General features: G+C 38.7%; 1 protein-coding gene across 6 annotated transcripts in view; it reads left to right on the forward strand.

The window, feature by feature from the left end:
* The window catches only part of Cacna2d1 (calcium voltage-gated channel auxiliary subunit alpha2delta 1), a 410,041-nt gene that overhangs the window by 61,046 nt on the left and 332,799 nt on the right, over window positions 1-16,196 (forward strand). For all 6 annotated transcript variants that reach the window (XM_040735177.1, XM_040735179.1, XM_040735180.1 and 3 more), the window contains exon 2: window positions 13,224-13,305. In XM_040735177.1, the coding sequence (XP_040591111.1) occupies window positions 13,224-13,305 (82 nt within the window). The remainder of the gene's footprint in view (window positions 1-13,223; window positions 13,306-16,196) is intronic.

Raw genomic sequence — 16,196 nt, forward strand, 5'->3', positions numbered from 1 at the left:
TCTCACTTTGCCCCTTATACAGCTCAGACTTATTCACTTTATTCTGGTTAATTGAAGGCAAAAGATAAAATGTGTAGAAGCAGCTGTGTAAATTATGAGATATGTAAGATACGTGTGCTTTTTAGTGGGTGTTGTGACTAGCTTTAGTTGTCAAGTAGAATCCCCTGGGAAGATTCTGGAAGAGTCTTTATGGGAGTGGCACACTGGCACCCATGTATGTGGGATTATCCTAAGGACGCAGCCCACTGTGAGCGGCACCATGCCCTAGGCAGTGGTTTCGAATTTTATAGAGAAATCCAACTGAACACAGATAAACAAGCAAGGGAGCATGAATGCGTTAAGTTCTCTCTGTTCTTGATTTTGACTGCAGTACATGTAACGAGCTGTGTGAGCTTCTGCATTTATGTCTATGCAGTGGTGATTGTTACCTGGAATTGTAGTCTGAGACAAAGTCATTTCCCCCTTAAGTTACTTTATGTCAGGGTAGTTTATCTCAGCAATGAACACACTTTTCATTATTTTTGTGGGGTTTTATAATTATGCTTGAAAATTCCAATAGGATGCAACAATAAAAATATTGATTGATATCTCTCCATCTGTATACACATACACATACAAGCATGCAACAGATTTTAAGATAATAGATGCTGCTATTCCTTTGTACCAGCAGATTGTTTTCTCTGTAAAATAAAACTAGCAAATAAATGAATGCCGGAAGAGAACTAATGTGGTAATATTCATGTATTCTATGTAAGAGAGGGCTACACTGAATAGCAACTAGAGGAGAAAACAACAACGACAACAAAATCATGTTTATTGTTGGCTTTGACTGGAGAAGGATCTTTAGTCAAAGAACCACATTCAATGTGTTAGAATGTTGGCTAAACGGCTTTGAAGCTGCCATTGCCCGGATGTGATCAAGAGACACACGAATAACGCAGGACTTTCGTCAAAGAGACCATGGTTAGGAGCAAGGAGTTCTCTAGGCTGCAGGAACTCAAGGGAGTGGTTCCTGTTCTGCTCTGGGGTTACTCCGGTTGGTCTAGAACACCCTCAGCCAGGTCTGTCCTCAGGTGCCTTTGCGTTTTGCAGTAGGACTGAGGACTTTCAGCCTATCTATAGTAGAGGACTAGCTGGAAAGAGGATGTAAGGACTCTGAGACTTGTGGGGGACTGCTGAGTCATGTGTGACTCACAGATACAGCTTTGGAAATCTTTAGGCTTTAATATTACAAGGTTTGATGGTCTGTTTAAAAAGGGCTTGAAATCCACTTTGGAATATGCTCAGAATGGAACATTACGAACAGTCACAGAATGACTAATAATGAGAAAGAAATCTGGAGACTGCCACCATTCACATGGAAGGTTGGTGCCTAATTCAGGGACCGACTGCTCCATGACTCTTTCATACTTTATTGATGAGCTATGTGGGTCTCACAGCCAGGACTTCAAGCCAAGCACTGTACTGTCATCTTGCAGGGGCTTGTGGATTGTGTCCTGTCTTTTAGAAATTCAAAGTGAGTTTTTTTCCTAATTATCAAGTAAATATTTCAAATGTGAAAGATGTAAATAGTGATACAAATGAGACATTTGCTGAAAAGCCCAGGGTGTTAGTATTGAGGAAACTGCCTGGCAGGTAGGCTTCTCTCCTGTATTGTGAGATTATCTAATGTTATCTAGTACTGAAGGCTTAACTTAAATATTTAAGTTTGTATTGACAAAGCCTGCTCAGCAACTGTACATACATGAATTGTGCCTTATAGAATATTTTAAATTAACCAAGAATGTGACATAGAAAATCCATTTACATAATTATGTAAAATTCTTTTTCTCCCATATATACATCGAAAGGCTTAGATTTTGACCTACTATTTAATGTATAAAAGGTTATCATTATGTAATATTGCCATTTAGGCATTTGCAAAGTTTATATAATTTGAAAAGTTAATAAATTAGAGTAATTAAATTTATTTTCCTATCCTTACTATTTATTACACAGATCTTTCAGCAAAGGACCACTTTTGAAAGGTATTCTTTATCTGTATTAAACCTTTTTGCTTTTTTGCCATTTAATAAGCAAAAACTGATTACTAAAATAGAACTTACTGCATATTTTCAATTTGCACAGTGCTGTAAGGTACCTATAGCAACCTGGTTCCTACAATTAGAGAGGTATCTGTTTCCCAAAATTAAGTTTTGTGCATGAGAAGAACTACTGTAATCTGTGCAACAAAATCTTTAATGATAAAGTCTTTCAACTTCATCCACACGTTGTACATTATATCTGTAAATATGCGCATCCTATTTCCTATCATAGTAACCAGTGTTGGTTCTGAATCTTTGCTTACTTGAAGAAATTCTCTTTTTAAAAATGTTATAGTGTTAATGGAGAAATATAGCTTGATACAGAAACCAAGCTCTAGGTACTGTTTATACAGGACAGCTGAGGGAGGGGGCTGGCTGTACTCTGCTCCAGTGTGGAATGGCCCCTCTGCAGTGTGGCAGAGGACAGTGGAAGTACAGTCTATGTGTTGCTCAGGCAAAGAAGGTCAGAGAACCGCATTGTGGGGGACAAAGAGGTTGAAAGCAATAAATTGCTGGGCATTTATTTGCCACTTCATATTTGAAGGTTTCTTTCTTAGTCCTCCAGAACATTGTACTCCAGGATCAAAGAATACAAATATTGGAGATGAACTAAACTTGAAGTATTCTTTGTTTCTGATCTTCAAGAACCGAGTTTTTGTTTTTCTTATTTGCAAGTTAGTGTATTTGCTTTGATAGCTTTTGATTGTTAAGTAAGCTCTGCCCTGAAATAGCTGTCAGATAAATCGTGTTTGCTGAATTTATGAGAAATCATCCAACAGTCGGGGTGGGCCCTGGCCTTAGTGTTCATGCATTTGTTTGTGTATATGAACTTGTATCATGAAAATAATGAAGCCTGGATGAACCAGTAATGTTTGTACATTCATATCTGAACTCCTACTGTTGCTTTTAGAGCATTGTATACAAACACATACATCAAGGCTGATTTTACACTTTACCTACTGCCCCATGTCAACTGTGTGTGTGTGTGTGTGTGTTATACATAATATGAGAGTCTATCCCCGTGGACCAATAATCTTGTGTTATGCTAATGAAAGCAGCAAAATTTATGTCTAAAAATAACATAAATATTGCTTGTTTAACTGGTTTTAATTTGTTAATTCAGAGGAAGCCTTACAAATTTAATATGAGAAAAATCATATGTAAGTAATCACATGTATATTTATGCAGTAGTGAAGGAACAAAATACATAGGTTTTTGTTGTTGATAATAATGAAAACACACCTTTCTGTTTCCATGTAAAAATAAAGACTCCTGTAAATGCCCTTTTGCCTTTTATGTGTAGGAAACAGACTTTCAACTCTTGACTATAATGATCAAGAAAACAGAAGACATGGAAAGAGAGTTGAGGGCTCCTATGGTGTATGAATATTAGAATACAAATGTTGGAGATCACATCATTTGAAATTAGTAAGAGTTATATTGTATGGCTTTTTAAGGACAAACTATTTTGCTTCCTTCAATTACTTTAAGCAACTGAAGGCTATCACAATTGTTTCCTTGTCTACAAGGTTAGATTTAGAATCTATCTTAGGAGGTATTCATAATTATTGAAAACTTTGTGCATAGAGTATAGTCAGAATGGTTCCTGAAATACACATGCCTAACAGTTCAGTTACTTGTTTACTGAGTCTGCACTACATATTACTAACTTTGCCAGTCAGTGCCATCATGCACAATTACACAGCCCATCTATTCAAGGATTTAAGTGTTAATTTGGGTGCAGTGCTGATACTTTGCTGGACAGGCTGGATACAGATTAGGAAAATGGAGGAAGAAAAACTGATGAGATTTTTGAGGATTTTGCTTGACCAGAAGAGGCACCTAAAACAGCCTGGAAGGATGGTTTGTGATGAGGGGTGGGCTGAAGAAACTTAAGAAAGATGATTTCCAGCTAGCAGAAAGCATAATATAGAAAGAGACAACAGTGACATGTTTGTGATGCATCTAAGGTGCTGGCTGCAGATACCACATCTGCAGACTGGGGAAGAGGAGTGTTCATTTAGATTAGAGTCCCAGTGTTAAGAAGCATTTGAAGATTTTGTAATACTAGAAATATTGCGTTGTTTCTATAATCATTGAGAGAACAGGATACGAGGAAATTTTTGTCATGACGTTAAATAATGTTTTCATGCTTGAATTAGGCCAAACTGAATTTTGCGAACTCATCTTTAATGGTCAATGGGAAATGCAAAGGGAAAAATGAAAGGAGAGGTCTTTAATAGAATGAATGGAGATTTTCTAATGAGCAGCTAGAAATTCAGCTTACTTGCTTCATAGAAACACCAGCAACAGATTGTGTGGCCATTTGGGACACCCCAGTTGGCATCAGGCTGTGCAGGGATAGCGCTGGATGTTGTAACTGGCTGCCTTGCTGCAGGATAAAGGGCTCAGTGCTTCAGGGAGCAAGCCCCAAGTGGAGCCCCTCCTCCTCCCAGCTAGCTAATTGTGATGCTAGATTAGGATCAACCCCAAAGCATTTTGATTGTTTGTTTGGAACCCGGAAACAAATCTGACCAGTTTAGGCAGAAGCTGATAGCCGACCCTTTTATAGGGCGCATTTGAAAGCTGAGACTAGGGTTAGCTGAAAAGTGGCTTCACACACACTGAGGAATAGGCCAATGGAAAACGGAGATACGTGAGCAGCGGAGGATGAGATTTGCTTGTTGAAACTGGTCTGTTTCACTCTCAAGTCCTTTACCTTTCCACTCCGATTATTGCCCCCCCCTCCCAGTTTCTCAGGATTCTGCTGCATAGCGATGGAACTGCATTCGCAGGCGTCTCACAACTGAAACGGCTTCTTTCCGAGACAGCAGTGGCTTTATTGAAATGCTTAGACTGCCAGGACTTTCACGCTGGTGCCTCTCAGCCATCTCAGGACAATCCTATGACATCAAGTAGACAAGTGATGTGATGTCACTCAGACATGCACACACCTGTGTGTCATCACCATGTTTAAGAAATGAGTTTGTACGCCTTGCTTGTCTAGATGCTTAGCTTGTTTAATGCTGTTTTTACTCAATTTTAGGTACACTGTGGGTGGTTCATTATACAGCAAAAATAGTAGTTTAGCATTGGTAAAATATTTATAGCAAGTAGAACGCTTTACTTTTGAGATAGCACTTAAATTTATGAACATGTTATTTATATATTAGCACAGCTGAAATGGCCATTTTTTTAGATGTTTAGACATTTTAATTATTTCCCAGCTCCTTGAGGCATCATTTTGTCTTTCATTCACTTTGGCTGCATACAAATCCTTGCTTAAAAGTAGCGGCCTAGGCAGAGCATTGCCTCAGGAGAGGGCCTGAAGTGGTCCGTGAATCCCTCAGGCTCGTTCACCCCCTCCTACAGCCCCTCACTGTAGCATGCTCTCTTCCATTTCCTCTGTACTGTATGTCACTTTCTCTCTCTTCCTGTCTCCATGGTAATTGCCAGTGGAGTAAATGGAGGGGAGATGTGTCTGTTTTAATATTTTCTCCCTACAAATAGCAGTAGTTTTAGACGCTTCATCTATTTTTTCCAAGAGACTTACCCATGTCAACATAGAAAGCAAGGCAGTTATTGTTGGGGTCATGTTGTTATAACGGTTCTTAGCTCTCACTGTGACTCCTTGCTTCCAACCAAGCACATTCTTTCTTCAGCTTAGCTTTTAAAACACTTAAATTGGTGGGTTGACACTTCCTACTCAACTGTTGCACTTGACAATAGATTAAATGGATGTAATTTTGCTTTCCGGAGTTTGATGCTCCTCAAATGCGAACAAAATGAAGTGGATTACCATGTTTTTCTTTCATTTTGAGAACAGAATTATCTGAGGATGCTGTGTCACCCACAGATTGAACCTTAAAAGGAACATTAGCTTAGTGGCGGCCTTTTCTTTCAAACTCAATGAAAATATAAACAACTTATATGTTCTCTTTTTGTATTCTGGCCATTTGTATGGCATAAAATGAAATAGGCATAAATAATGTTTTCTCATTCAGTAAAATATCTGCCTCGTTTTTTAAAGGTATCTTGCTGGATGCTTCTTGTTACATTGACTCTATAGAAAACATTCAGCACTTGAAACTTTGCTAGTAACTGTGAAATGAGTTCTAGTGACCCAGAAGGATTGAACACCTACTTTTTCACTATGACACTCAATAAATATTTTAATTTGGAATTTTAGAACAAGTGCTTTTGATCTTCAGGCAATTTACTAGTTGCCTCAAGGTGTTAATGTTCTATTTTGAAAACCTACATTAAAAAGTGGTTACTCTTTATGGGCTCATACAGCTTGTTTTTGGTTTGTTTTTTGCTGTTACAGATTGTGGGGAGAGGATGTGCTGACATCAGATACTTAAGACTTTCAAAATGCAGTGTTGCCATTGTATTTCAGGCCTTGGTGGGAACTTTGAAGATGAAGAAATAAATAATACGCCATGATGCTAACTCAGATTTAGGAAATATGAAAGTAAAAGTTGTAACAGAATCATGAGATTGAAATTCTAAACAAAAAGACAAGACAGATTTTCAAAAATGATTCTATTTAATCTCAGGAGAATGTAAAGGAATCATAAGATAGTAATATAGAAAAAGAGACCAAGGAGTGGGGTTGTAGGAACTATAGGCAGAAGGTTTCCAAGGTCCCTGGAGCAGTGTGGGGCTTCAGGCAGCAAAGGGAACAATCCCATTGTGCACACACCCAGACCATACTCCTGAGCTCTGAAGGGAACAATCCCATTGTGCACACGCCCGGACCATACTCCTGAGCTCTGAAGGGAACAATCCCATTGTGCACACGCCCGGACCATACTCCTGAGCTCTGAAGGGAACAATCCCATTGTGCACACACCCGGACCATACTCCTGAGCCCTGAATGCTTTGTTTTAGGCATTTTACTCATTAGCTCATTTCACTTCTGTGCATATTGTCTCTTTGTATTCTCAAGATGACGATGACACCTCTGCTGTCCCCTGAAGCATGAAGCCAGCCAGAGAATGTCCTATGTGCTTTCTCATAGAAGCAGTATACCTTTTCGTTAAGAACTCTGTTAAGTAAACTCTCTCTCTCTCTCTCTCTCTCTCTTTCTGTGTGTGTGTGTGTGTGTGTGTGTGTGTGTGTGTGTGTGTGTGTTGGAGTGCAGGGAGTGGAGTCATGGTTGGCTTCATGGATGCTACATGAGAACTGTGACACTGTACTAAGCCATTTCCTATTTGTTTTCTTTTGTATATATTTACATATATGTATGACGTATGTTTGTGCACATATGTGTGGAGGCTGGTGCTTTCTGTTGAGTGTCTTCCACAATGGTTTCCTAGTTACCTTTGGATACCAGGTTTCTTTGGCTGGCTTGACTGACCAGTGAGCTCAGAAGTCTATCTGCCTTACCAGTACTCACTGGGGTCACAGGCTCTCTCTACTGTACCCAGCTGTTACATGAGCATCAGGGATGGGGATCTGGTTTTATTTTGTTTCCGGTTTTGAGACAGGGTCTCACCATGTAGCTTTGGTTGTTCTGGAACTCACTGTGTAGACCAGGCTGGCCTTGAGTTCACAGAGACCTGCCTGTCTCTGCCTCCCGACTCGGGAATAAAGGCTGTGCCATCAAGCCCAGTTAAATGCTTGGGGGTATGAACTCAGTTTCTGTGCTTGTATGGCAAGCACTTTAGTAACTGAGGCAGATCCGCAATCTGAATAGATTCTCTCACTGTGCTGTATTTCCGGCTCAAGTAATTAATTGTTCTTTGACAACATGAGCATGTTGTTTATAGGGATTAAAAGTGAACTGTGTATTTGGGCTACTTTTACCCTTTACTATGACTGAGCTCTTGAATTGCTAGAACCTTCAGTTCACATTTTCTTGCGGTCATTTCACACCTCCTGACATCTGCCCCACATTCACGGAGTGACATTTCCTCCCATCGTCTTGTCTGCCGCCTGTGTTGGTGAGATGTATATGTATCCATGCTGATTAGCACCAGTGAACAATGTGTCCTCCGATGTCTCTGGGAGCCTTTGGTTCTCTCTAGTTATCTTTTCACCCTCCAAGTTCCCTTCCGACTTTCTGAAGGCCCACAGTCTGTAAACAGACAATACTCCTCTTCATTACACAGTAGAGTGGGAGAAATTAAATGGGACTAGTGATCTCAACATTTTTCTCTAGTCCTTCCAATTGTTTCCACTTGCCTCACAACTTCTAATGCTTTCCTTCCGGTTTGCATGAAAGAAGAATCTTCCCTTCCAGCCATGCATTATGCATGGACTTTGGGAGCCCATTTCCCAGGGAGGGATTCTCCCTCAGCCTAGATCACAGGGGAGGGGAACTGCGATTGATATGTAAAATAAGATTGTTTTTAATTTAAATAAAAATACTTAAGAGTTGGTCTTACCATTTTTTTTCTGGCTGAGTTATCTCTGCCCCCAATTCCTGTCACTTCATTATCTAAAAGTATCATGGTCCCCAACTAGTCAAACTTGGTGAATTATTGACTGAGAACACCGTGTCTCGGTGCCTTCTTTGTTAACTGCTTTAATCTTGACAGGTTCCACCTGCCTTTTCAAATGCCATGTCTTAAATAGCTACTGTTGTGAACATTTGAAGGTATTAATAATGGTATGCCATCTCAAGTACGTGAATTTAGCATGATTGTTTCTAGCTAATGTCACATAAGGAAATAGAACTTAGGAAGGGGCCATTTGCCCCTCTGCACCCCATTTTTTTCCTACCTGTAGCAAGTCAAATATATTCTTTTGGGAGGAGTGTTCTTCATGTATTAAACCTGAGAAACAGACTTGATCGCCACAGACGGGTAACTGGGCCTTCAGTGAACCTGAATAAAAACAGATTGTGAAGGGGTAACTGGGCCTTCAGTGAACCTGAATAAAAACAGATTGTGAAGGAGCCCTAACCTTCCACTCTTTCTTAGCCCCCAGGTTTGGTAGCATTTCTGGAGTTTGTTTCTCAAGTCCAGATGTTCGTTTGTCCCATCGACCTCTCACACATGGGTTGTACTTGGTCGTTGGTCATTGCACTCTAGTTTTTTTCCTAGTCTCCGTGTACATGGAAAGTGAGTAAAACATTCATGCTGTTCTTTTGTTAATTAGCTCTTACATTAACTGGGTTCCTAGAAGCAGTCAAACAGCCTATGTAAGACCAAGGAGGGTGATAGTGGGTGCTGGGTCTCTTTTTCTCCCTACAGCTCTTCTTTCAGCCTCTATACCTTAGTATTTAGGCATTAAATGACTCTCCAGACACCAACACCATTTTCCGTTTACCACATTCTTCCTACTCTTTTCCTCCTTTGCCTAGACTTAGTTTTAATTCCAAGTTATCTTTTCGTATTCTTTTTAGCAGGTAGTAGAGCTTATTGAATGGTGATACAAATAGAAAATATGAAGTTGATTTTAGTGGTAAATGATGTAGCTTATTTCCTGTAAATGTTATATTCATCTAGCTTCTATAATACTTTAAGAAAGACTAGGTATCAGTTAAAGAACAGTTGTCTATCAAAAAAGAAGTTTGCCCTTCTAAAGCATTCTTGGCAGCTTGTCAGTTGGGGCAGAGAAGAATGGTTGGGTTCTGAATAACGTCTCAGCCCAAAATGAATGGTTCACCTCTGTGAGCATCACTAGTGACAGTGCACTCAGTTGGCTTGCAGGTGACGTTAGTGTGGCATACTTCAGTCTTCAGGAATCTTCTGTATTCTTGTGCCCGCACACGAGTGTTCACAGTCTCGTTCTCTTTCTTTCTCCCATCTCCCCAGCGTCAGGCAGGCCTAACAGGTCTTACTGATTGTCAGTGTTAGGAATCATATTTGAAAGATGATTCATTCTCGCTAGAGTCCAGGACTTACTCAGTAGCTGTGTATTGCAGTGAAAGTCCGATTTGAATTAGACAGTGCTGTCTGTAGTCTTTGCTCCTGTCTATACGCTAATGTATGTTTTTCTCCTAGTTATAAAATTGGACACAATACTGTTAATCTAGTAACAATTGGGTTAGTGTTTATACTGTTTTTCAGATATGTACACCCATTCATAAATAGCATAAATTATAATATTAGGATGACATTACTTGCAACATTTATTTTGATGATTCTGCCAATTTTATTTTATGTTGTTTTTTTCATAGTCATTTACCTTTTCCTCTCTTGTTCATACAGAATTACTGACAAAATATTTATCTTTGAAAATTTTTAAATTTACATTAGAAACAATCTTGCTTCCCCTTTCAATCCCAGCTCCCTCTCCCTCTCCTCCTCCCCTGCCCCCCACCAACACCCCAATCCCCCACCCCATCCCCACTCCACTCCCCAGGGTGAGGACCTCCATGGGGGATTTTCAAGTCTGTCATATCATCCTGAACAGGGCCTAGAGTTGCTCTCAGAGTTGCTTTGATTTGCATTTCCTTGATGGTTAAGGATGTTGAGCACTTTCTTAAGTGTCTATCAGCTATTTTAGACTCCTTTATTGAGAATTGTCTTGCTTCTTGAGTTCTTTGTAAAATTTGTAAATCAGCCCTGTGTTAGACGTGGAGCTAGTGAATATCTTTTCCCATTCTGTGGGCTGCCTTTTTGTCTTGTTGACTCCTTTACCTTATAGAAGTTTCTCAGTTTCAGGAGGTCCCATTTATTAATTGTGGATCTCAGTGTCTTTGCTACTGGTGTTATGTTCAGGAAGCTGTCTCCTGTACCAATTAGTTCAAGGTTGCCTCCCACTTTCTCTTCTAAGAGATTCAGTGTGGCTGGATTTATGTTGAGGTCTTTGGTCCATTTGGACTTGATCTATGTGCAGTCTTCTACACGCTAGCATCCAGTCATGCCAGTGCCATTTGTTGAAGATGCTTTCTTTTTTCCATTGGTCTACTTGACTGTTTTTGTGCCAATACAGCTTGCTATTTTCTGGACTATAGCTCTATAATAGAGCTTGCAGTCAGGGATGATGATGCCTCTGGAAGTTTCTTTATTGTACAGGGTTGTTTTGGCTATCCTGGGTCTTTTGTTTTTCCATATAAAGTTGATTATTGCTCTTTCAAGGTCTGTGAAGAGTTGTGTTGGGATTTTGATGGGGATAGCATTGAATCTGTAGATTGCTTTTGGCAAGATTGCCATTTTTACTATGTTGATTCTAGCTATTGAAGAGTATGGGAGATCTTTCCATTTTCTGGTATGTTCTTTAATTTGTTTCTTTAAAGACTCAAAGTTCTTGATATACAGGTCTTTTGCTTGTTTGGTTAGTGTTATCCCAAGATATTTATGTTGTTTGTGACTATTGTAAAGGGAGATGTTTCTTTGATTTCTTTTTCAGCCCATTTATCATGTGTATATAGTAGGGCTACTGATTTTTTGAGTTAATATTGTATCCTGCCACTTTGCTGAAGGTGTTTATCAGTTGTAGGAGTTCCTGTGTAGTTTTTCGGGTCACTTATAGAAACTATCATATTATCTGCAAGTAGTGAAAGTTGGACTTCTTTCTTTCCAATTTATATCCCCTTGATCTCCTTTTGTTGTCTTATTGCTCTAGATGGAACTTTAAGTACAGTACTGAAGAGGTATGGAGAGAGTGGACAGCCTTGTCTTTTTCTTGATTTTAGAGAAATTGCATTAAATTTCTCTCCATTTAGTTTAGTGTTGGTTTCCTGTATATTGCTTTTATTATGTTTAGTTATGTTCCTGTTATCCCTGATCTCTCCAGTATCTTTATCATGAAGGGGTGTTTGATTTTGTCAAAGGCTTTTTCAGCATCTAGATGATCATGTGGGTTTTCTTTTGCAGTTTGTTTTTATGGCGAATTACACTGATAGACTTTTATATCTTGAACCATCCCTGCCTCCCTGAGATGATGCCTACTTGATCATGGAAGATGATTTTTCTGATGTGTTCTTGGATTTGATTTGCCAGTATTTTATTGAGTATTTTTGCATCAGTATTCATGAGCCAAATATTTATGTTGATTTCATTTGTGCTAATACATTACTGTTTTTGTTGTCTTTTATTTAGTAAGAAGCCAGTTACCCCTGTAAATCACTATTGTTTTCATATAGACACTTCATCATCTTTATGATGAACTTTAGATTTCTTTCCTTCTTTCAGCTCTTTATTCTTTTATGTTTTTTCCCAGACCTTATTTCAATCTCGTATTCATGTGGTGTTTAATTTTTTATGATGTTTCTGAAATGAAGGTGATGATTTGATGAACTGTTGAAATTCATGTGGAAGAAAGGGAAGACACACATCACTTCCCTTGATTCAAATTCATAAGTTCAAATTCAAACACAAACCACCTCCAAAGCATGCACATCGGGATGTCCATATTTCCTTACGTTTAACTGGAGAAAAAGACTGTTCATTTTAGACCTGTAGCATGCTGATGCCTCACAGGGTTGAAGTGACAATTTAACTGCTTTAGTCAGAGTGTGTGAACCCTGGGTGGCTCTCAGATTTAGATGTTTTTAAAATATAGCGATAGTGATAGTTCGTGCTTCAAGACATTGCCTGTTTTATTTACAAGAATGTGTCTGAAAGTATTTGAGTTGAGACTTGGAAGGAACAATTTCCATGTAAAACATTGCTTTGAGAACCACGCCACTGTCCAGCCAGTCAGAATCCCAGTGCTGCTGGCGAAATAAATGCCTTTATGTACTGACGTGTTTGTAAGCTGCGATTTCCAGTGGTTAAAAACTGATGGTATAATTCTGTATACTCATTTTATGTTCACAAAATACAGTTTATGCGTCTTTTTGAATACTGTACTTAGTAACTATTTTCCTGAAATTGTCATGAGTGAGCAAATGTTTATCCCTCTTGATTTCCAAGCTGCCCTGTCATTTTTCTCATTTTGATTTGGGGACTCTCAGCATCCAGAAGGGTTCACACACATGCAATGTAAGAGCCAAATGAAGATAAATAACTCTAACACATATATATTTTTAAAATAAAAATTCCACTGTAATAAAGGTTCAGTAGGCTTTTATTGTTTTGTTTTATTGTTTTCAGTTTGAAGGTGGAATGGGGAGGTGATTTTGATGGGAACTGTGAGGGAGAATAAAATTTCACTATATGAAGCGTGTATATAAAATATTACTGCATTAGCATTACTTGCAGGAACTCTGATAGAATTTTCTTCCTTCTGGTCCCACAGTATCAAGTCATGGGTGGATAAGATGCAAGAAGATCTTGTCACACTGGCCAAGACAGCAAGTGGAGTGACTCAACTTGCCGATGTGAGTACTTCTTCATTGTTAACTCTCTGCTTCATTTGAACACACTTTTAGGACCCTGCAGCTCTAATTTCAGAGAGTATTTGAGTCCAGTGCAGTTGTCTGTCACGGTGAAACGTTGGGGTGGTCCCTGCACAGTGCTAGTTATTGGAAACAAGATTGGCATGGTGAACAATTGAGATTGGTAAGCAGCCTCCTCCCCACCCAGATTCAGATTCAGATTCAGATTCAGATTCAGATTCAGATTCAGATTCAGATGCCGTACACATTTTAGAACTCTGCTTCCAGGGGCTAGGGAGATGGCTCAGCGGTTAAGAGCACTGACTGCTCTTCCAAAGATCCTGAGTTCAATTCCCAGGAACCACATGGTGGCTCACAGACATCTATAATGAGTTCTTATACCCTCTTCTGGCATTCAGTCATACATAATAAATAAATAAATAATAAAATAAATATTAAACAGGGCAAAAAAAAAACCCTCTGCTTTCAGTCTTCAGAATGTGTTTTAGAGTTTTCCACCAATGGTGACTAAGTATAGTTTGAATGTCGTCAGTATAAACACTTCTTCACTCTTTGAGGATAGATTTTACTTTAAATATTTGGAAAGTGTTTATAGCACCATTGAGATTGGTATATAGATTTTGATGCACAAAATGGGGACACAACTAAAGACAGATTATTCATAAAATTTCTTTTTTTTTCTTTCTTTCTTTTTTTGGTTTTTCTAAACAGAGTTTCTCTGTATTGCTTTGGAGGTTGTTCTGGACCTTGCTTTGTAGATCAGGCTGTCCTTCAACTCACAGAGATCTGCCTGCTTCTGCCTCCTGAGTACTGGGATGAAAGGTGTGTGCCACCAACTCCGGGCTTATTCATAAAATTTCTAAACCGACTGTGAGAGTTACTCTAAAAAAGAGTTTGGAAAGCAATTGGGTTATATAATAGAAACACTATTTAGTAAATTAGACATATTTGTGTAAGTATTCTGTATGATTATTTCAAATTCAGTGTCCTTTTAAAGTTCTCACTGCTTACTGAGATAGTAATATAAAATTTGTAAACATTTTCATCCTGTGTCAAATAACGATGCCTCTAATATTCCTACCCTGTGATGTGTTAATCTGATGAAATTGCATAAAAAGAGTTTCATGGACAGGGATATGGCTTGGGACCAGACATTTTTAGGAGTCTGATTTAATTCTTTTCTCATGTATATGAAAATGAAATTATTACTCTATTGTAAATTTTTTAATGGTTCACATACACCTAGAGATGAAAGCAATTTTCCTATAATTTTTACTACACTCATTGTAAATAGGTCATGTGAGGTCAGGTCGGGAATTACTTTGACCATCATGCCAAGTGCTCAAGTGGTTTTGGATTTTGTGGCATTTTGTAATATTGTCTTTCCCAGTTGGGAATGCTCCACATGCATAGTAATGTTCTTCCTTGGGAAAAGCTGTTACGTCAATACTTCAAAAGTGATCCTAGAATGTCTCCATAATACAGGTGCAGAGATTAAACCAAAAGTGTGCTTCACATCCATTACCTATGTTCCTGATTTGATAATCTAAAACTTCTGCAACATGGACATGGTGACAGGCATGATGGAGTGCAGTTCCAACATATGTGTGCTCACCACACTGTGTGATGTCTCTTTAGGGAGATAAGATATGCATGAGTTGTAAGAAATTTCAGTTTAGTCCGATCCCCCAGATGTCTCATTACATTTCTGTGGATATTCAGAAATTGGAGAAAAGCTGAAATCTGAAGGACTTTCAGTCCCATGTTTCTGCGGAGGCACACTCACCTGGTGTCTGCAAGATATTTGGGGATGAAACGTGTTTCTTGTGAATACTGATGGTTTCTAAGTGCTGGGACGCACAGATATAGGGAGGGTGTACATGCCGTTTTGTGATTAAAAATGGCTCACTTTGGAAAAATGTGAATATGTCAGTATGTTGGGTATTATGTGAACCTCTTCTGTTTAAGGGTAGGATAGGTAGAAGCAAATATTATTTGTTTATTGTTATTTTTATAAATTTACAACGACTGTGGGGAAAACTTTCATTCACCCACAGTGACAAATGGCATAGTCTACTGTAGAGTTTTATAACTGTTAATGGCAAGTTAAAATTAAAAAAGCAATTACTGGGGGTTTCCCCTTCTTCTGCTCCTTTCTGAGCCTCACAGCTTCTCACCTAGTTGGTATCCTTGTTACTCCTGCTCTGTGAAATTTGTCTTGTGGAACTTGTTTTCTCTTTTACTTCAAGAAATCCTCATGCAAAAAGTCTCATTTGCTTTCAACTATGCCTTTCTGTATAGTATAGATTACGTAGAAGATTGTAAATACTAATGATTGGGTTAATGACTTTCAATTAGTTGAACATAAAATGAAGAAGAGTAAGTCTAGATATTTTGTTTATGAGACACAGGCCATGATACAGTGACAGAAAAATTATAAGGAGTTACATAGTGTATGATGTGGGGGAATGTGAGAGAGGAGAACTCACTTACGGAAAAATGATTCAGATATTAAGCATCAGAGTAGATACATGATCCCATTTGCCTCATTTCTTTTCCTTGCAAAAAGGTATTTATGAGAGGGTCGCAGCATTAGAAAGGTTGAGGACCACTGATCTAATGGAAAGATGTTGGGAAAAAGACTCTCAATCTTTTAGTTGTAAAACATTTGGTACACTACAATGGGCAAGAGTTAGTTGTGTTGTTCTATGCAATTAGAAAAATCAGGAAGGGGATCTTTATCCAGAATGCTCAACCAAAATTCTACCAATGAAAGGTCAGGGCAAACAGCATGTGAGAAATAGCTCTTTCTAAGGAAGTACTTCAGACATGATAACATAAAGCTGAAGCTGTGATTATGAAATTTACATCGT

The sequence above is a fragment of the Mesocricetus auratus genome, unplaced genomic scaffold (genome assembly GCF_017639785.1).
Source record: "Mesocricetus auratus isolate SY011 unplaced genomic scaffold, BCM_Maur_2.0 Super-Scaffold_100043, whole genome shotgun sequence".
Classification (NCBI taxonomy): domain Eukaryota; kingdom Metazoa; phylum Chordata; class Mammalia; order Rodentia; family Cricetidae; genus Mesocricetus; species Mesocricetus auratus.